This window comes from Vitis riparia, chromosome 13, assembly GCF_004353265.1.
Source record: "Vitis riparia cultivar Riparia Gloire de Montpellier isolate 1030 chromosome 13, EGFV_Vit.rip_1.0, whole genome shotgun sequence".
Classification (NCBI taxonomy): Eukaryota; Viridiplantae; Streptophyta; class Magnoliopsida; order Vitales; family Vitaceae; genus Vitis; species Vitis riparia.
Genome location: NC_048443.1, coordinates 28,182,487 through 28,202,357, shown reverse-complemented (window position 1 = coordinate 28,202,357; position 19,871 = coordinate 28,182,487). Strand labels below are relative to the sequence as shown.

At 33.2% G+C, this 19,871-nt stretch overlaps 5 protein-coding genes across 8 annotated transcripts; 3 read left to right on the top strand and 2 right to left on the bottom strand.

The window, feature by feature from the left end:
• Positions 1-619: 619 nt before the first annotated feature.
• On the top strand, positions 620-1,426 carry LOC117929181 (protein EARLY RESPONSIVE TO DEHYDRATION 15-like). Its single transcript, XM_034849431.1, has 2 exons — positions 620-980; positions 1,069-1,426. The coding sequence occupies exons 1-2, from the start codon at positions 635-637 to the stop codon at positions 1,230-1,232; spliced, it is 510 nt and encodes a 169-aa protein (XP_034705322.1). The 5' UTR covers positions 620-634; the 3' UTR covers positions 1,233-1,426.
• Positions 1,427-1,469: 43 nt separating this feature from the next.
• LOC117929182 (copper transport protein CCH) lies at positions 1,470-2,256 on the bottom strand. Its single transcript, XM_034849432.1, has 3 exons — positions 2,092-2,256; positions 1,909-1,984; positions 1,470-1,825 (listed from the first exon to the last, which is right to left on the bottom strand). Exons 1-3 carry the CDS (start codon positions 2,098-2,100, stop codon positions 1,698-1,700), a joined length of 213 nt encoding a protein of 70 aa, XP_034705323.1. The 5' UTR covers positions 2,101-2,256; the 3' UTR covers positions 1,470-1,697.
• Positions 2,257-3,457: 1,201 nt separating this feature from the next.
• LOC117928505 (cytosolic sulfotransferase 12-like) lies at positions 3,458-4,194 on the top strand. Its single transcript, XM_034848380.1, has 2 exons — positions 3,458-3,717; positions 3,789-4,194. Exons 1-2 carry the CDS (start codon positions 3,458-3,460, stop codon positions 4,192-4,194), a joined length of 666 nt encoding a protein of 221 aa, XP_034704271.1.
• A 623-nt stretch (positions 4,195-4,817) lies between these two features.
• LOC117928526 (staphylococcal-like nuclease CAN2) lies at positions 4,818-7,317 on the top strand. Its single transcript, XM_034848403.1, has 9 exons — positions 4,818-5,061; positions 5,170-5,225; positions 5,698-5,812; positions 5,909-6,019; positions 6,114-6,301; positions 6,392-6,448; positions 6,544-6,703; positions 6,779-6,847; positions 6,922-7,317. The coding sequence occupies exons 1-9, from the start codon at positions 4,912-4,914 to the stop codon at positions 7,018-7,020; spliced, it is 1,005 nt and encodes a 334-aa protein (XP_034704294.1). The 5' UTR covers positions 4,818-4,911; the 3' UTR covers positions 7,021-7,317.
• A 128-nt stretch (positions 7,318-7,445) lies between these two features.
• On the bottom strand, positions 7,446-12,635 carry LOC117928527. 4 transcript variants are annotated; one of them, XR_004653571.1, is made up of 5 exons: positions 12,213-12,635; positions 11,447-11,516; positions 11,297-11,357; positions 9,367-9,516; positions 7,446-7,672 (listed from the first exon to the last, which is right to left on the bottom strand). XR_004653571.1 is itself a non-coding variant. In XM_034848405.1 (4 exons), exons 1-3 carry the CDS (start codon positions 12,558-12,560, stop codon positions 11,305-11,307), a joined length of 471 nt encoding a protein of 156 aa, XP_034704296.1. In that variant the 5' UTR covers positions 12,561-12,635; the 3' UTR covers positions 7,446-7,672; positions 11,297-11,304. The 4 variants fall into 4 exon arrangements, 3 of the variants coding, with proteins under 3 accessions (XP_034704296.1, XP_034704297.1, XP_034704295.1); XM_034848405.1 differs by lacking the exon at positions 9,367-9,516; XM_034848406.1 differs by lacking the exon at positions 9,367-9,516 and having other exon boundaries at positions 11,303-11,357.
• Between the last annotated feature and the right edge of the window lie 7,236 nt (positions 12,636-19,871).

The following is a 19,871-nucleotide window of genomic DNA, read 5'->3' as shown; positions in this document are numbered from 1 at the left end:
AAAGTTTGACCAGCTTGGGTGGAAATAGCGGAGTCGAAAAAGGGGAATTATTGGGCTTTGGAAAACCGGGTACAGAAGCATCTAGGTTCATTCCCATCGAAATAGGCCGGTAGGCTGTGGGCGCCACTATTATATTTACGGACAAAATACCTGTATGACTTGGGACTCGGGAAGATGAACCATTTCAGATACCAAAATTGCCCTCATTCTTTCCCACTTTTTACATTTCCAAAAGATTTTTTTAATCTTTTAATATTAATATAATAATTTTTAAAAATTATAAATTTTATGGTTTTACAAATATTTTTAAAAATTTGTTTTAAGAATAAAAATAGAAAAAAAGAAGAAGTAATCTACACTAAAGTTAGGGTCCTTTTGTTTGGCTTGGCTTCCTTGCCTATTTAAACGGCGATGGGAGAACGTATTTGCAGTGTCATTTTCGTTATCACAACCAGCTCAGACTTCTATCTTGAGAAATTTTTAGTGAAAAACGCTTAATAAACAGAAAATATAAATGGATTTGTATAAACCAAAAATGGATTATTAAAGTTCCTAAGATAACGTAAATGTCATTTGCGTAATTTCATTAAAGTTATGGTCCTTTTGTTTGGCTTCCTTGTCTATATAAACGGCGATGGGAGAACGTATTTGCAGTGTCATTTTCGTTATCACAACCAGCTCAGACTTCTGTCTTGAGATATTTTTTCAGCTTCTTAGCGAAATGGCTATGGAGGTAATTTCACGTACACCACCGTCATCGTCGACGTTGAATCCGAACGCACCTTTGTTCGTTCCGTTGGCATATCGGACGGTGGAGGACTTTTCCGACCAATGGTGGGCCCTGGTACAGTCCTCTCCCTGGTTTCGCGATTATTGGCTTCAAGAATGCTTCCAAGATCCCGAAACTGACCCTTACTGTTACGATATTGACGATCCTGCCCTCCCCGACATCGACGCTCTCTTCGACGACTGCACCGGAAGTAAGTAGCGCTTTTCCAATCTATTGAGTCTCTCAGTTCCAACTCGATACCTCGTCCGATTCGATTCAGTTTGTCCTTCTTTGTGCAGGCAAAGCGGAGGAGGAGAAGGAGCATCAGAGGGAGTTGGTGTCGCTGGGGGCGTTGAAGTGGCGGAAGACTCGAGATCCGGTGGTGACGCCTAGGCACTTCGAGAAGGCTCCGAAGATTGTGAACGTGAAGGTGAGTCCGAGGCCGATTCAGCAGCCGCGGTAGAGCGACTCCGATGCTTGTGGCGTCAATGAGTTCGAGGCCGGCGAGCTAGGGTTTCCTGGTAGTTTGAGTTTATTTGTGCTTTTTTTTCCCTCTTTGAATGTGTACAGAGAGATCACTCTAACTCGATGCATAGATCTTCAAAATCGCGGTCATGTTCTGTGTATGTGTCTCTAATAAATAAAATTTGTTCAAAATCCTCCGGAAAATGGTATAAAATTGAGATATCCAACAACAAGAAAAAGGAAAATCGAATAGAATTAATCGAAGGCAATTTTACATTCCATACATATAATATTCTAGGCAAAAATTATAATAATCTCCTCTATGAAGATTTATAGGGCCTTAAAGCAAGTTTCTGCAGGTGACTTGGAAGCTCCATTCCCCCAATAGTGACCTTTTTTCTCTGTTTCCATGGCCACGATCCAAAAAAACTGTAGGAATGATCGTTTAAGATCCGAAACTGGTTTACTCTGACTGCCAATTGCTTGCTCTTTTCCCAATCTTTTGGAGGACTCTGATGACTTCTTCCTCGGTTACATTGCCTGTCACTATGACCTTGTTGAGTTGTGTATCAATGTTGTATGTTTCAATATCTGCTAGCCCAAAGAAGAAAATATAAAATCAGAATTTGGAATACTGTAGTCGCGAAATGGATACCGGAGATGTGAGCGCATACCCTCGATCTTCTTGATGGCCTTCAAGATTTTCTTGATGCATTCCTCACAATGTAAGCCGACCTTCAATTCCACCACCTATTGCAAAATCCAGAAGAGCCATTACCTCCATGATCAAGGCCACAGAAAAAGGAGAAAAGAAGTTCAGAAAAAAAAGCCAGGAGTGGGGTGTTTGGGTTACTTACATTAGCCATTCAGATTGATGAGAGGTTGGATGACAACAATTCTGGGAATTTGGTGGGGAAATTCTTCAGTACTTTAGAAGAAGAAGAAGAAGATTGCAAAAATATTGATATTAGCTCTCTGAATGCACACATTTAAATAAATACATGGTTAGTGTAAGGAATTAGATTCTTTCCTTCGTGGATGGGAATATAACTTTGTGAAAAGTAACCTTTATTGTTCTTTTTTTGTTGACTCTAGAGACCATGCTTCTGGTAGGGTCTGGGCAATGCCTGCCATTGTCCAGGCATTAATATTAATTTGATTTAGGGGAAATTATAGGCGTTTTCAAGTCATTATTCCTGAAAAATTAGTCTGTGTTAATCATTTTCAAGTCACGAGATGATGTGTTAGATTAATGATTGAAAACTAAAGTGCCAAAAAAAGGTCATCGGTTAGTGGGGAGCAGAACAGCAGAAGAGACACGATGATCAATTCATTCCTTTCATGCTAAAGCCTGCTTTACCAGCCATTAATTAAAAAGGTAGCTTTAAGCCAAAAAGAATGGCATCGCCTCCATTTATGCCTGAAGATATCAATTTAATTTTTGTTGTTTGCTAGGGAGTACTTTAAGGCACCGAACAGCTGCCTATTGTAGATGATTCACGATTTATGATAGTATTAATATTGATTTCAACCATTAAGGGAGTCACATGCTTTAAATGCCCAAAAAGGAAAAGGGAAAATTCAATTCGCTTTAAATGCATAAAAAGGATTTCACCCACTTTAATTAAAGGATAGTTATGGAATTTTGGCATTTGCTAAATTAAATAACCTTTAACAAAAATTTTCCTCCTTAATGAAATTTTGGTCTTTTCGTTCTCAAGAACTATCAAATTTGTCAACATTTTTGACTTGTCATCACATTTAGTCCACCATTTTCGGTAATTTTTCCTACATCAATACTATCAATAGTTTTTTTATTGAATATAAATTTATTAATAAAATATTTAAGGAAATGGTTGGTGAAAGATAATTTAATAAAAAAAAAGAGTTAAAATATAAAAGGAAAAAAATAAAATTATAGTTAGAACACATGATTTTAGGAATGTTAAAACATGGAAAGGAAAAAATAAAAATAAAAATTAGAACACTTGATTGATTTTAGGAATAAATAAAGAAAATTTAAATTATGAAATCTTTTTTCTAAAATATTCCTTTATTACAAAATTTTGATAAATCTTTTTACATGGTGTGGATCAAACTGAAAGGTCATATTTCAATTTTAAAGTACGGAAATCAATGGCTTCTGGCATACTTCCCAAGTAGTGAAAGCCACATTGGCCATGCAATCAGACTTCAAGCCTCTTTCCCCAAGACTGGTACCGCATGGCTCAAAGCCCTCACTTCTCCATCATCAACCACAACTCCTCCTCCTCTGATCCTCTCCTCACCCACAACCCCCACGAGCTCATTCCTCTCCTGGAGCTGGAATCCTTCGGTGAAGACCCCAAAAACAATATCCAAGATATCCCTTCTCCAAGGATCCTCAGCACCCACCTCAATCTCCTCAACCTGCCGGACTCCGTCCTGAGCTCCGGCTGCCGGGTCCTCTACATTGCCCGCAACCCCATTTACACGCTCTTCTCGTACTGGCACTTCTTCAAGAAGCCGCTCGGCTTCTCAGTCCTCTGGACGTGGTTTATGAGGAGTTCTGCAGTGGGACTGTTCCGGGCGGTTCGTATTTTGATCATGTTCTGGAGTACTGGAAGGAGAAAGAGAAGGAGAGTCTGCTGTTTTTGACGTACGAGGAGCTGAAGGAGGACCCGGAAAAGCATGTGAAGAGGCTTGCAGAGTTCTTGGGACGTTCGCTGGCTTCATCTGAGATCAAGGAGATTGTGAAGAAGAGCAGTTATCAGAGGCTCCGAAACTTGGATGTGAATCAGAATGGATCAGAAAAGGTTCACTGGAGTGGAATTGGGTTTGGGTCTTTTTTCAGGCAGGGAGTTGTTGGAGATTGGAAGAACCATTTGAGTCCAGAGATGGTGCAACGGCTTGACCGGATTGCGAGCCAGAAGTTTGAGGGAAGTGGTTTAGAGTTAAAATCCATTGTTAGATCTTCATGAGAGGAAGGCGAGTGTTCATGGTCAATCATTTCTAGGAAGCACCTCTAATCTCTTTAAACGAAACAAGATTTCTTGCCTCAGATATTTGAGTTTTGGAAGCATCCAGTCAAGCTAGGGCTTGGACTTATTAATTTTAACAAAATTTGGAAAAAAGAAAAAAGAAAAAAAAAAGATTTAAATTTAATAAAATATTAATTTTATAAGTTTCTTCAAATTCATTTTATTATATAAAGATGAAATAATTTTAAAATATATAAATTTTTATTTAATTTTAATTATATTTTTATATTTTAAAACGTACAATGAATTCTCAGAGTTTTATCTTAAGAACTTTTATAAAATGAAATTTACATCTCACCTTATGACCGTAATGCTTTTTCTGGACGCAATCATCCTTTGATAAGTTGATAATCATACCCAACGTTTATTTTAACATTCATGTCGTACGGCCGTGATATACTCACTAACATCTAACGGACGGGAAGAAAATCAGACGCCTACATTGACCAACGGCTTTAACCGCAGTAAATTAATTGCGAGGAATCAAAATGCGCCACATTGCGTACCGCGTTCTCATTGGCTCCGCCATTTGTGTATTTATTATTATTATTCTATCTGCTTGATCGTAAGATTCCTCCTTCGTCTTCCTTCTCAAAAAGACTTGCTTTTGCTTCCTCACCTGCTGGATTCCCAAAATTCTGAAATTCGTAATCGGAAATGGGAAATGCCCTGAGATTTCTATATGCCAATTGTTGCAAGCCTAGCGCTTCGGAGTCGGAGTCGCTCGGACCTCACGGCGTCTCCACCTCCACCGTCGGCGTCTCGGCTCTCGCTCACGATCTTTTCCACTTTGAAATCACTTCCCAAGTACTTTTCACGACAATAACTTCCTAATTTTATGCTTAATTCTGTGTAATTAGCATAGTTTTTCTCTTGATTGGGGATTTTCATTTTTCCTTTTTCTGTGGTTTCAAGGTTCCTGAAAAGCTCAGCCAGCATGTTGTCTCATCCAAGAAGGCTCAGGCAAATTGGTAAATTCTCGAGGGATCTATCTTTGTAGTGTAGGATCGTGAAATGACAGAATTTTTTTTCGTATTATGAACTGAATTTTCTTTGATCATTAATGTAGTGTTAGATTTTCCCTTTTGGGAATGCTTTCAAGGAGCTTCTCTGTTAATAAATGAGGTCAATTTTATAAGGTGGAATCATTGAGGCCTCTGGCTATCATCCAGAATCCCAAATTGAGTCTCCACTCCAGTATTTATGTTTTATAAGGTGAAATGGGATATAGGGTAAAGAAGTTTGCTTTTTGTTTTGCTGATAATTGAGATAAATGTCTCCATGTTTGGGTGGATTCCGGTTAGTTACATATATAAGAACATATTGATCAGTAGCCTCCCCCTTTTTCTTAATTACTAAGATTTTAGCTGAAAATTGTGTGATGTAAATAGTTGATTTGCTGCACATTCTTGATTTTTGTTGGTTTCTTGGTGGTAAATAAAGGTATAACAAACTACTGGAGGCATGGAGAGAATCAAAATCACCACCAAAAACACCTGAAGAGGCAGCTAGGCTTGTGATTCAGACCCTGAAGAGACACAAAAAGGCTGATGTTGAGGTACACCAAGAACTCTGGAAGCATTGTGGAAAATGCTTGGAACAAACAGAGGTTGATTCTAATTTGGTAATTCATCTGTTGTTGAATGTTTTGTAGGGGCTTCTAGCTTTCTATGGTCTCCCTCTTCCTCACACTCTGGTTCAAATTTCATCTGAGTTTCCAACTTCACTGCCCCAAGGAGTGAAGTTTGAATTGCAGACACTTCCGGTATCAATAAAACAACTCTAACAACTCAGATTATCATAATCAACGTAATACTGAAGTATTGTTGGGCTTTGATGAATGATTTCAATGAAACTAGGTGGACGTTAAAGCCGTGGCAGATGGGGATACCATAACTGTTTACGTGAGTTCTACCGACCCAAGGGAGTCAGCCTCTGTTCCTGGGGAACTACAAATCTTAGCTGTTCAGAGAGCAAAGGCCCGCTCAGAGAGGAACTATGCAAAGGCAGATGCACTTCATGATAAGATCATTGATGCTGGATATCGGTTGGTTGGTTGGTTAATTAGTATTCCCCAGAAATTCCCTTTCATTAATTAGATCCATCGATCATTGATTTCGTGTTGTTTTCATGGCAGAGTGCTGAATTTTCAAAATGAGGAGGTTCTTGCTAAGAAGTATCGAATTCGACTAAGGTATAACTGACTGTTCTAATAGGATAGCATGCTTGGATCTTCAGCATACTCAGTGAATAGTTAATGCTTAATGATTTTGTAATGGGAATGAGCAGAGGAATAGATGCACCAGAGAATTCAATGCCATATGGGAAAGAAGCAAAGGAGGAGTTAGCTATGCTTGTTCAGGGAAAGTGTTTGAGAGTCCTAGTATATGGAGAAGATCGATATGGACGCACTGTAGGTGATATATATTGCAATGGTATCTTTGTACAGGTACTGTTTTCCTAATACCCCGTCGATTTCTAGTTTCATAGCAACAGTTTATTAATCCAAACTAAGCTCTCTCAGGAAATAATGCTCAAGAAAGGGTGTGCATGGCATTACACAGCCTATGACCAGCGCCTAGAATTTGCAACAGTAAGTAACCAATTGTCTTTCCTCGATCATTCTAATTCCTCATTGTGCTAAGAAATCCATACCTGTGACATTAGTGGGAGAAAGAGGCCAGAGCAAAGCGCATTGGTTTGTGGGCTTCACCCAACCCAGAGAAGCCATGGGATTATAGGAAGGACCGACGTGAAGGGAGATGATATTGCCATTAGAGGAGCAAAGTGATCTTCTGGACAAGTGTGGCCTCCTCTGGGCTGCCCGGAACTCATATGAGGCAAGCACCTAATGCAAAGAAGGCTCACATTTTCAAGACCAGGGAATGCTAGCAGAAAAGAGAACACGGCACTAAGAGACGGAAATTATGTTTCATTTTCATGTATTGAGCGTATTTAAGATTAATTGTATTCGCCGGTGTTTACTGCTGTCTTAAGTTGTAAACCAAATTTTAAGCTCAAAGTGAACTCTCAAAAATCAACAAGGACATTGATTTTCATCAACACTAAAGCATTAACAATTAAGTAAAAGAGAATGAAAGATGTAAAAAGGGCAAGAACTCTCTTTATTCAACATAGCATTAATTGCCTCATCAATCCATCAATTTCCACAAAAAATTAACATGAAAAGATTCTATCACAGCCCCAAAAACTTCAATGAAAATAGATCAAACAGTTCTTTTTACCATGTATATAAAAGATTTAAAAAAAAATAAAAATAGTGACAGTTAATGTACCCACTAATGAACAAAAATTCGAGAAAAGAAATGAACTAAGTAGAGGGAAAAATGAGACAATAGAAGCTGCTGATTGTTACTGAAACCTGGCAAGCATGGAATTGGCACAGGCCAAGACAAGACTGCAAAAGACAAAAAGGCATAGATTAGTATACAATAGGAGGGCTATAAAATTCAGGTTTCATAGAAAAGGATTTGCAAGATTGACTCATTGTGCCACACAAAGTATTGGTACCATTAATTTTTCTTCTGGTATGAGAAATGAATGTCATGCTAAAAATCCGGCCTATACAGAACAGATGAAAGTTAGGCCCAAATAATTTTTAATAGGTGTTTAGCAAAGTTCCCCATCCAATCCGAGTCCCAGGCCAAGATTGGCCATGTAGTCTAGTACTTGATTTTCTTTCCTGTGTTCATGAGTTGCCTTGATTTACATTTGTTTACAGTTCAAAATTTTATATTTTAGTTTTCTCATTATTATCGGAACGAAAGAAGTCAATGGCCACTCTCATTTTCATTTCAAATACAAGACCTGTCCTGTTTTGCACTCAAAAATTTTCACTGGGCCACTGTCCCATCATTTTTAATACTTGCAAACCAAAAAGTCACCACACCAAATCCTATGATTAATCACAAATAAGACCCAGTGTATTTCAATATTAAAGTTCTGCTTAGGGCTTGCCTAAGCAAGTATACTTTATCATACTGTAAACGAATCCAATCCAGACAACTATCACAGGACCTTGCCTATGCAGAATGAAGAAGGATTTGAAAAACACATTATCAGCATGCAATTAGCACAGGGTAGATAAAGTGAGTTGAAATGCAACTCCATCATGCATTTGATTATCTCACACAATCTTCTCAAGACAACAGCAATACACCATGTCTTAAGGCAATGATGCTGGCTAAAACATGCATTTATTAACATAAGCAATTCCATCAAAATGTCATCAAGCAAAGGCTTCCAACAATGTCGTGTACAATAAGAAACTGAAGCAGTGCCTTGGTTTTCTCCAAGTTAATCTCCTTCATAATTTGTCTTCACATATAAGCATATATTTCCTCAAAGATTTGTCTAAAATGCCCATGTAAAGAAGGAGGGATTCCTTGGTTTGGGCCGAAGAAGCAATGTCACTTGATCATTATCAAACTAACTGCAGTCTTTTTCTGTCCGTGAGGATCCCACCAGAGTGCCTTCTACTTCTAAGAGGCCATGAACTGAAAAATGAGAAGCTGGGATTCTTGGGTAAGTATGGGGTAGGTGTAGGGTTACTGAGACGGAATGGAATGCCATTGCAAGACAACAAGATCGATACTAATTCTTAACCATCTCCACTTTCTCATGCTAAAAATCATTCTCCACTTACTAATGCTAGAAATCATGGAGTCAGCCACAGATTCAAGGTGTCAGGCAGAGTTAAAAAAGGTGATCAAAAAAGCATCTTGTTACAAATTTTCAATTAAGTTATATGATTTTTTTTTTTTGGGCACTTTGTAAAGTATCAGTGAAGAAGTATATCATCTGTGCATTAGAGGAAAAAGACCAGTTTTTAAATAGACAAATAAAAGGAACCAAGCCTGCTCTCGTTGGTTTTATGTTGTTAAATAATTTACACAGTAAAGGTTGAAACAAGCTACATGTTCATTTGTAGACACCAATAAAATACATGTTTATTCCTAGAAACCTATAGAGCCAAATGAAAGACCCAATGGCCAGCATAACCTTTGTGCATGGCATGTCAATGGAAACAATGAAAAAGAAAATGTAAATGCAAATAAATCATATCATCCCTTTATCTTGATAAGAACTCACCCAAAAGCATTCTCAACTTCATCCATCCCTGTACACCACTCTCCAATTACTCCTTCCTCGTTGATAATTGATCCGAACATGAGACAATGAAAATATTTACTGCTGAGTATGTCCTAGCCAATCACTATTCATGTATGCTCCTAGTTTTGACTGTTAAAAGGAGTCACATATGATACAATCTCAATCTTGTTCATCTTTTTCTTTTTCTTTTTTCAAGGGCAATTATATATATATATATGTGTGTGTGTGTGTGTGTGTATGTGGGTGTGCGTGTGTGTGTACATACATACATACATACATATACCTAACTAAAAAGAGGGAGGGCACAATCCAAGTGTGCATGAAGTTTTTTTTTATTTTTTATTTTATGATAGGTAAAGATAGATATGTATAAATTAGAAATAGAAAAAATGAAGTATATAAAGAGCATTAATAAAAGAAAACAACATATACAACAGATACAAAAAGCTTTACACTGGCCTAACCAACACCTAAGCTATCAATGGAATCTAAGATGGGAACACTATGAAGCCAAACCAAATCAACAGACTAAGCAAACAGGATTTCAGAAGAAATCTCTTTTTTTCAGATACACCAAAACAAGCATAAACAGGCAGGGTTTCCACACTCTCATGTGACTCTTCCCCCTTCCCCCCAAACTATCATGCCAACCAAGACATATCTCTCAACAGAAAGGTCTAGAACCAAGAGACCTCAGATAAAGTGAATCCCAAGGACCACAACTGCAACACCTTTCCACAATGAATAAGAATGTGATGTCCATCTCTTCCCCAGCTTTGCAAAACCAACACCAACTAACAAGGGACCGATTATACCTTCCAAGCTGATCTGATGATTCTCAGTCATGCTCATCTTAAAACATTAATATTTTAAAGTACATTTCAGTAGTTTTAATTTAGATTGGAACCCCAATATAGCATCATCAACCAAAAGCTTAGAACAAAACTCATATTGTCATCAACCAAAATTATTTGCCAAGATATGCCATGGAAGTCTTCCTCTATATGTCGGTTAAGCTGGCCCATTACCAAAGCAAAAGAAAATGAGCATATAGAGTGACATTATATGGATCTATCTCACCACTTAAGCAACAATTTTAACCAAAATTAACCCAATAGAGAAGATCCGATTACACAAGCTCAAACAACACCACAAACTTGCGTATATACTTTTGGGTGGTGTTGGTCCATGAATGTCAGGATGGTTGTGTTTGGGTTGCATATGTCTATAACTTGAATAAAATAAAATAAATTGAGAACAACTAAGTGGAAAGACAAAACGAGCAACAATTAGGAGTTCACCCATTGGAGCTCTTGATGGTCTAGAAATGCAATTACACCATCTACAAAAATGACCATATCCACAATGGTTAAGTGGGAAGATATTTCGGTGTTTTGGCTTTTGCATTCCAACAGCTACCCTTAGGATGAAAAAGTTGAAACTGATAGAAATAACCTCCAGACAGATTATGTGACTAAGCTTGCAACAACTTAGCTTTTCAAGGTGAAAGGAACATAAGAGTGATCATAAACCAGTATAAGGTATTTAGTACAGACTTTAAATCAGAGGCTTCTTTTGACCACCTTATTCTTTAAACAAAGCCTTATTATCGTCTACTATAAAAGAAAAACTAGGAGATAGGCCCTTTGCAGGCCCCAATTTCAATAAGAGCACAAAAGTGAGAAGGAATAACTACATTGGTCTTCTTCCCACAGGACTTTGCAATTTTTGGGGTTGGAAAGTGCATGTAGTGCAATATTTTATTTTCCTACTGTAATCAGTAAAGACAATTGCAAATTTGTATGTTTGATAGACTAAAAAGAAATTCAAATAAAATTTAAAAACTCGGTCCAAGAAATTCAAGTCATCATTTTTCACATGCTCATCTTTAAATTAGATAGGAAAGTACATTTGCCTTCATTTTTCATCATTCTTCAAGTCGTCTGAATCAGAGTCACTTGCATTGTAACCTAAAAGAAACCAACCCACATTAATCATAACAAACAAAGCTACTATTAATGGTCTGAAAGAGAGAGAGAGAGAGAGAGAGAGAGAACACCTGGATGCTTATCACCAACTTTCCAAGCTGACGATCGACTCTTGGAAGCTCTACTAATCCAAGCCCGGCCCTGAATTGCCAAAAATAAAAATAAAACATAAAGTAAAACATTAACAAAAAAAAAGCCCCAAGTAATCAAATCAAAGAAATAGAAAATGCTAATATCAACAACTTGACAGATCAAGCAAAGCAATGAATCAAAATTTTCTTCACCCTGGCCATAAATCTTGTTAAAGGGGGAAAAAAAAGAAACAAAGTTTTGAATCCTTATAATATGCCGAGTCTCTTCAAATCAATAAGTCTTATATTCCCGCTCAACTATGCAAATAACTTGTCTCTCCATTGAGCAATATTTAGAAACATGTCTTTTATAGCAATCTAAGATCCAATTCTTCTCCACATTTTCTCAGCAACCAAACAACTCATATGCGGGGAAAAACTAATACTACCCTACATCCCCTAAATCTCGTATCTGGAAAAAAAAACAGAAAGAAAATTAAGAAACCAAAAAATAGTATTCATTACAACAATCTAATTTTCACCTCCTACGCGTCCCCAGGAACACCACAACCACAATAAATATCTAACACTCAAAAGTTCAATGTCCCATCTTATCCTAATTTTTCTCATAAAGCAAGCACAGCATAAAGGAAAAACAAGGGTGTCAGCACACACATGACCATGATGACAATGGCGCTAACAACAAAAACCCACAAAAATTAAGAAGCCCAAAAGCAAAAGAAAACTAGAAAATCAATGGATTGACCTTCTGAGCGTCTCTGGAAACTCCATAGCCACTGAAGTACATTTGACCCACCAAAACCTGCATGGTTGTGTCACCAGCTTTGGCTTCTTTAAGAGTGTCCTGAAACCAACGCTTTGCGCAGTCGGAGACCACCTGGGCCAGCGGCATCCGACGCTGCCCCTCTGAGCTCTCCATCTTCAACCTCACCCGTTCCGAGCCGAGTCGTGCCCCTCTCAATTTCGTTGTTTCTGGAGGCGAAACCCGGTTTCTCGAGATGGGTTTTGCGTGCTTGGGACTTTGGAACTTATCAGATGTAACAACCCTAGCGAATTCTTGAAGCCTGGTTGTGGTTGGGAGTGATTTTCCCATAAAACAAACAGAGGGAGAGAAAGAGAAGGAAAGTGATCGGAAAACTTTGGGATTCGCTTTTCTTTCTTCCTTTTTTATTTATTTATTTTTTCAGCTTTTTCTTTGGTAAAGCCTATTTAGTGTTTTCTGTAGTCAATGATTGGGCCCGTAAGCCCACAGTATTAGTCTTGGACAGATACTAACTGGGTTGGACTAAAACTCGACGGGCCACTTCTTTTCCTTTTCCCTTGTTTAGCCCTTTAATGGGCCAATTACACTATCAGCCCAAATAATTGTAGCCCAAAATAAAATGTCATTTTTATTTATTCCATCTCCTATCTTATTTTTTCACCTTTATTTATTGTTCATAGTTTCTTTTGTGTTTATACGTGTTTTTTCTTTAATTTGTCTTGCTTTTGTTTTTTGTTTTTCACCACTAAAGAATATTATAAAAATCTTAAAATATAGTTTATATTTTGGGAACTATATTTTACATATGCATTTAATTAAAATTAGAAATGATGTTGATATTTAAAAAAAAAAGTAATTAAATAGAATTTTGTTTATTATAATAAAATAAAATATATGAGGGGTGTTTATGATGTCTTATATTAAATGAGGGAAAAGTTTCTAACGTTATATAAATATAGACTCTTCTTAAGATGTGTTTTAAAGTCGTGAGAATCCTTTGAGCGTAGAGCAGATAATATTTACATGGTTGGGTGTGGATTATTACAATTTAATCATCTTTGATTAATTTTGTTCAATTTACATTTTTTTTTTTTTGCTTATTAAAACAAAATATTTTCTATGGTAAGAAAACACTAATATATTTTAACAATAAAAAAATCATGGTCCTCTATAGTTTTAAATTATCATCACTATAATTAAAATTGATTTTAATAATAATCCTTATATTAAGAAAAGCAACACCAATCAATTCATAATTGATGAAGTAGGCCCAAGGATTATGACATGTCAATAAATTGAAGTTATCTTTCAATTTTTCCACTTACATCTTTATTTAATTCATTCATCCTAACTTGACAGAATCCCTAAATGATTGGTCCAAATGCATGTACTATCATTAAATAAAGTTATCAAATGTAGATGATATCAACTAAATTTTATTGAATGTTATTTTTAAGTTTTACTCTCCATTCAATTATTGGTAATTGTTTTAAAAAATCAATTTTTTATTTTTTTTAAATCAGAAAACTATTTTGTACACTTGAAAACATGTTTGGTAATTTATTTTGTACATATAAAAAATAAGATCCTGTTTGATTATTCAGAAAATATGGCCAAATAAGTCATAAGTTTTTTAGAATTTGTTCTAAAAATAAGACGTTGAAAACATATTTTAATTATGTTTAGTTATTTTTCCTTTTGTGAGTTGTTTTAAAACATGATTATAAAAATATGGAGATAATGACTGAAAATAAAATATTTGAGATAAAATTTATTTTTAAGAAATATTTGAAAATATAGAAAACTAATCGAGAACATTCTGAAATTCAATGAACTTTTGTTTAATAAAATATCATAGAATTGATTTTGAGAATAATATTCTCAAAAATTGGTTTTAAAAACATTCCCAAATATAACATCTTTATTTTTTTATTATTATTATTATAACTAGCCTTTTTTTTTCTTCGCTCAAATGTTGTATTTTTAGTTATTTTTCTAAATTTGAAGAGATGAAGAGACCAATATTATTAAGATTCGCTCCAATTCAAACTTGAGATCCAATGAAAATGTACTTAAACAATTAAGGTGATAATAAATTAAGAAAATAAAATAACTTATTTTTAGATTTAATAAATTAAAGAAATAAACATGGAAGATTCAAACATATAACCTCATGTCAAATAAGACTCTAGTATCAAATTAGATAAATATTTTTTAAAAAACTTAAACTTCTAAGATAGAAACTCACAATATATATGTATGATAGACTCTATTAGGGCGATCCACCCTAACCTTGTCTCATATCAAGAATAGGTAATTTTTTTTGTTATTATTATTTAGAATTATTTTTGACTTTGAAGAAATCAAAGTTACATTAAAATCAAAATATCAATTCTTGCATTAGTTATGCTTATCATGATAGCAAAGAAAATCAAGAGCTTGGGTGAGACTTGAGAGAGACATTGTTGAAAAGAAAAGTAGAAAACAATTTCCACCCACCACTTTCACCATAGAGTACATGAATATCCCATTATTTCTCCTTTTAATTTTTCATCTTTATTTAAAAAGAAAAAAAGGAAAGGAAAAATAACATAATTGTAATAAGAAATCAATAATAATGCACAAGGGCATTTCAAATTATTAACTTTTGAACTACCATTTCTTTTGTGCTTTACAAGTCCGAGACCGCAATACCTAAAGCTATGAAAAATTAGTTTATGAAAATGAAGGATGAAAGTGAAACCAACATTGAACACGCCATTCTTTTTTATTGCTAGCTTTTTTCATGTCCACAATGCTCAATTATATACGTCAAGAAGCACTTATCAATCAATTTTTGTGGGTCATTTTAACTACTAGACCCAATGGGACTTATCTTCCCAACACCAAAACAAACTTTAAGTATATTTCATTGAATATATGCTTCCAACTTAATTAAATATCCTTATCATCATCCTAGAGTGCTTGTCCACTTTTGCCAAATTGATAGATTCGACAAAAGGGTTTTTTGAACATGAAAGAGATAGGCCTTATATATTTATTCATGTACATGTTGGTGTTCTTATCAGAATATAAGGAATAATGGAAAAGTTTGAATCGGGTATTCTCAAGTTAAAATATGATTGAGAATAATAAGGAAATTTGAAGTACATTTTGAGTTAAAGTAAGTTTATTCATTCTTATGATTTTAAAACGAGTTTATATAAATATAAATTAGATAAAGTTATCGATATTATCCGCTCTAAATTTAAAGGGACCCTCTCAATTTTAAAACATATTTATATGATTAAAAATGAGTCTATACTTATATAATATTAAGAATGTTTTCCCCTATCTGATATGAGACATTACTATTACCTCTCATATAATTGATGAAGTAGGGCCAAGGATTATGACATGTCAATAAATTGAAGTTATCTTTCAATTCTTCCACTTACATTTTAATTCAGTTCATTCATCCTAACTTGGCAAAATCCCTAAATAATTGGTCCAAATGCATGTACTGTCATTGAATAAAGTTATCAAATGTAGATGATATCAACTAAATTTTATTGAATGTTATTTGTAAGTTTTACCCTCCATTCAATTATTTGGTAATTGTTTTAAAAAATCAATTTTTTATTTTTAAAATCAGAAAACTACTTTGCACACTTGAAAACATGTTTGGTAATTTATTTTTTATGTATAAAAAATAAGACCTTTTGATTATTCATAAAATATGACTAAATAAGTCATAATCTTTTTAGAATTTGTTCCAAAAATAAGATGTTGAGAATATATTTTAATTATTTTTAGTTATTTTTCCTTTTGTGAGTTGTTTTAAAACATGATTATACAAATATGGAGATAATGATTGAAAATAAAATATTTGAGATAAAAGCTACTTTTAAGAAATATTTAAAAATATAGAAAACCAATTGAGAACATTCTAAAATTCAATAGAACTTTTGTTTAATAAAATATCATAGAATTGATTTTGAGAATAATATTCTCAAAATTTGGTTTTAAAAACATTCCCAAATAGATTTTAAACATTTAAAATCAATTTTCTAGAATATAACAACTTTATTTTATTAGAATATAACAACTTTATTTTATTATTATAACTAGCCTTTTGTTTTTTTCATCACTCAAATGTTATATTTTTAGTTATTTTTCTAAATTTGAAGAGATGATGAGACTAGTATTGTTAAGATTTGCTCCAATTCAAACTTGAGATCCAATGAAAATGTACTTAAACAATTAAGGTGATAATAAATTAAGAAAATAAAATAACTTATTTTTAGATTTAATAAATTAAAGAAATAAATATGGGAGATTCAAACATATAACCTCATGCCAAATTACTCTGGTATCATATTAGATAAATATTTTTTTTAATTAAAAACTTAAACTTCTAAGATAGAAATTCACAATATATATAGATACATTTTATTAGGGCGGTCCATCCTAACCTTGTCTCTTCTCTAGAATAGGTAATTTTTTTTAATTATTATTATTTAGAATTGTTTTTAACTTTGAAGAAATCAAAGTAATATTAAAATCAAAATATCAATTCTTGATGTTAGTTATGCTTATCATGATAGCAAAGAAAATCGAGAGCTTGGGTGAGACTTGAGAGAGGCATTGTTGAAAAAAAAAGTAGAAAACAATTTCCACCCACCACTTTCACCATTGGCGTATATGAATATCCCATTATTTCTCATTTTAATTTTTCATATTTTTTTAAAAAGAAAGATAGGAAAGAAAAAAAAAAACATAATTCTAATAAGAAATCAATAATAATGCACCTTGTATTTCAAATTATTGACTTTTGAACTACCATTTCTTTTGTGCTTTACAAGTCCGACCGCAATACCTAAAGCTATGAAAACTTGGTTTATGAAAATGAAGGATGAAAGTAAAACCAACATTGAACACGTCATTCTTTTTAATTGCTAGCTTTTTCGATGTCCACAATGCTCAATTATATACGTCAAGAAGCACTTATCAATCAATTTTTGTGGGTCATTTTAACTATTCAACCCAATGGGACTTATCTTCCCAACACCAAAACAAACTTTAAGTAGATTTCATTGAATATATGCTTCCAACTTAATTAAATATCCTCATCATCATCCTAGAGTGCTTGTCCACTTTTGCCAAATAGATAGATTCACCAAAAGGGTTTTTTGAACATGAAAGAGAGAGGCCTTATATATTTATTCATGTACATGTTGGTGTTCTTATCACAATGTAAGGAATAATGGAAAAGTTTGAATCAGGTGCTCTCGAGTTAAAATGTGATCGAGAATAATAGGGAAATTTGAAGTAAATTTTGAGTTAAAGTAAATTTATTCACTATTATGATTTTAAAATGAGTTTATATAAATATAAATTAGATAAATTTATCGATATTATTCGTTCTAAATTTAAAGGGACCCTCTCAATTTTAAAACATGCTTATATGGTTAAAAATGAGTTTACACTTAAGAACTTTCTCCTTTATTTGATATGAGAAGTCGCTATTACCTCTCATATAAACACAACGAGAATGTTGTGTCATACAAAATTGAAACCCTCATATGGGGGCCCTCATTGTGTTCCATGAGATTGTTGAACCAAACAAACAGATGAAGTTAAACAAACCTCTACATAAGGGTTAAAGATCGGCTTTGATTTTATTTGCAACGATCCGCATTTTAATCAAGTAAAATTATTCGTTTTAGATTCAAAAGGATCCTTATGACTTTAGAACGCGTTTATAAGATTAAAATGAATTATACTTATATAATACAAAAAAAAATTCTCACCTATTTAATATAAGAAATGACAATAAAAATTGTTCTTGAGGTGGATTTTCATATGAAAGCGATATATTTTTTATTTAAAAAAATTTATTTTATTGTTATTGGAGTCATTGTTTAATCGACATGACATAATATCTTGGTAACCCTTTTGGTGCACAATGAAAGATTTTTCAATTTAACCGACTTTAAAACCTTTCTCCACAAATTACAAGAATTACTACTTGTAAAGTGTCAAAGCAAGATATGATTAAAATTTTTATGGATAATGATTCAAATACTTGGCAATTTTAGGGTCACATATGAAGGGGAACAGTAACAAACAATACATGGAGTATGTTTCAACAAGTTGAATTTTTGATGGGACATTCTCAATGTGGGCCAAAAGTTCTCTCATAGAATAGTATACAGCCATAAGAAAATGCCTCAATGCCACTACACTTATCTTATATTTGCCACTATCACAAAAACCCCACCAACAAGCCCTCACTTATTTTCTTGTCCATAGTCTAATGGGTCTTTGTTAGCTTTATTTTTCTAAGAATATTTTGTATTTCCTTAAACTTTGGTATAAGGCCACTAACGTATAAAAATATGATAGGGTGACATGATACCCTTGAAAAATAAAGCCCAAGAATATCATCAAACTGATGGGTTTAGATTTGTTTAAATAAGCTTCCTAATTTTTATTTATTTATTTATTTTTTAAATAATAGTAATTTAAATTAAAGTTTTTGAAAATAATTTATAAGAGCATAAGTTAAGTAATTTTTTTTTACATGAGTTTATACTTTTTAAATAAAAATTTATACTTTTAAAAATAAAAACAATAAATGTATCTAAATGAAGCCTTAGGTGAATGACCTCAATAAACTTAATTTTCTTGAAGAGAAAAAAAAAATCTAAAAATAGAAAAAATATATTTTATCATAGAAACTTATTAAAAAAAATCATTTTTAATAAATTTTTTATGATATAAGCTTTAACATCATAGATTTAAGTTTGATGATGTTTGTTTTTTTTTTTTCTTAATTTAAAATAAAACTTAAAACTAAATTGTGTTAAGCATTGTTTGTTTTTATAATATTTTATTTATATTAAGTATTAAAAGGTAAAGAAAATCAACATATAATTTTTTTTTATTTAAAAAAAATACAAATATTTTGACATTTTTTATTCAACAAAAAATTTATAATAAGTCATAAAAAAAATTATAAAAACAAATTATTTAAAGTCTGAAAACAAATTAATTTTAGCCAAAAAAAAACTAAAAAGACAAAAACCCTCCATTTTATAACAAAAGCTAAAAGGAAAAAGTCTTCTCCACCAAACCTAATATCTTTAAATCATTATGGCAGCTATAGAGTTAGTGACCATTCTTCCATCAGCAACATTAATGGAATAAAAATTATTTTGCCCTTACAAAAGTGGCAAATGCCTAAATTTCTTTAGCCCTTTTATATTGCCCCTTCTAATTTGTAGCTAATTCTAAGCTCTTTTGCAGAGGAGGGATTGGGCGATTCTTGCAACTTATCCCAAATTGACAAGTGGAAATTAAGGGGGTTTTAGTATATATTTTTTAAAATAATGAAAAAATTAGAAGTAATTTTTTTATGGTTCAATCTATTTTGCATTTTGAGAATTTATATTTTAATTTTTTTTATTTTGTTATAATGAGGATGGTTTTCACATTTAAAATTTTTTTATTTGGCAAAATAATTTTAAATAATATGAGTTGTTGAGGCAAAACATTTTTTTTAAAAGTTTTTTATTTAAAAATTGAATTATATTAAAAGCAAATATAATTTATAAATAAATATTATAAATTCTTATAATTTATTTCACATCAAACGTT

Coding starts and splice junctions, on each gene's coding strand:
- LOC117929181 (XM_034849431.1), top strand. CDS start 635: ATGGGAGAACGTATTTGCAGTGTCATTTTCGTTATCACAACCAGCTCA. Junction 981..1,068: donor CTTCGACGACTGCACCGGAA/GTAAGTAGCGCT, acceptor TTCTTTGTGCAG/GCAAAGCGGAGGAGGAGAAG.
- LOC117929182 (XM_034849432.1), bottom strand. Junction 1,826..1,908: donor GGCCATCAAGAAGATCGAGG/GTATGCGCTCAC, acceptor TTGGGCTAGCAG/ATATTGAAACATACAACATT.
- LOC117928505 (XM_034848380.1), top strand. CDS start 3,458: ATGGCTCAAAGCCCTCACTTCTCCATCATCAACCACAACTCCTCCTCC. Junction 3,718..3,788: donor CCCATTTACACGCTCTTCTC/GTACTGGCACTT, acceptor GGAGTTCTGCAG/TGGGACTGTTCCGGGCGGTT.
- LOC117928526 (XM_034848403.1), top strand. CDS start 4,912: ATGGGAAATGCCCTGAGATTTCTATATGCCAATTGTTGCAAGCCTAGC. Junction 5,813..5,908: donor ACAAAAAGGCTGATGTTGAG/GTACACCAAGAA, acceptor AATGTTTTGTAG/GGGCTTCTAGCTTTCTATGG. Junction 6,704..6,778: donor GCAATGGTATCTTTGTACAG/GTACTGTTTTCC, acceptor AAGCTCTCTCAG/GAAATAATGCTCAAGAAAGG.
- LOC117928527 (XM_034848405.1), bottom strand. CDS start 12,560: ATGGGAAAATCACTCCCAACCACAACCAGGCTTCAAGAATTCGCTAGG. Junction 11,517..12,212: donor TTTCCAGAGACGCTCAGAAG/GTCAATCCATTG, acceptor TTGGCAATTCAG/GGCCGGGCTTGGATTAGTAG. Junction 11,358..11,446: donor AGTTGGTGATAAGCATCCAG/GTGTTCTCTCTC, acceptor GGTTTCTTTTAG/GTTACAATGCAAGTGACTCT.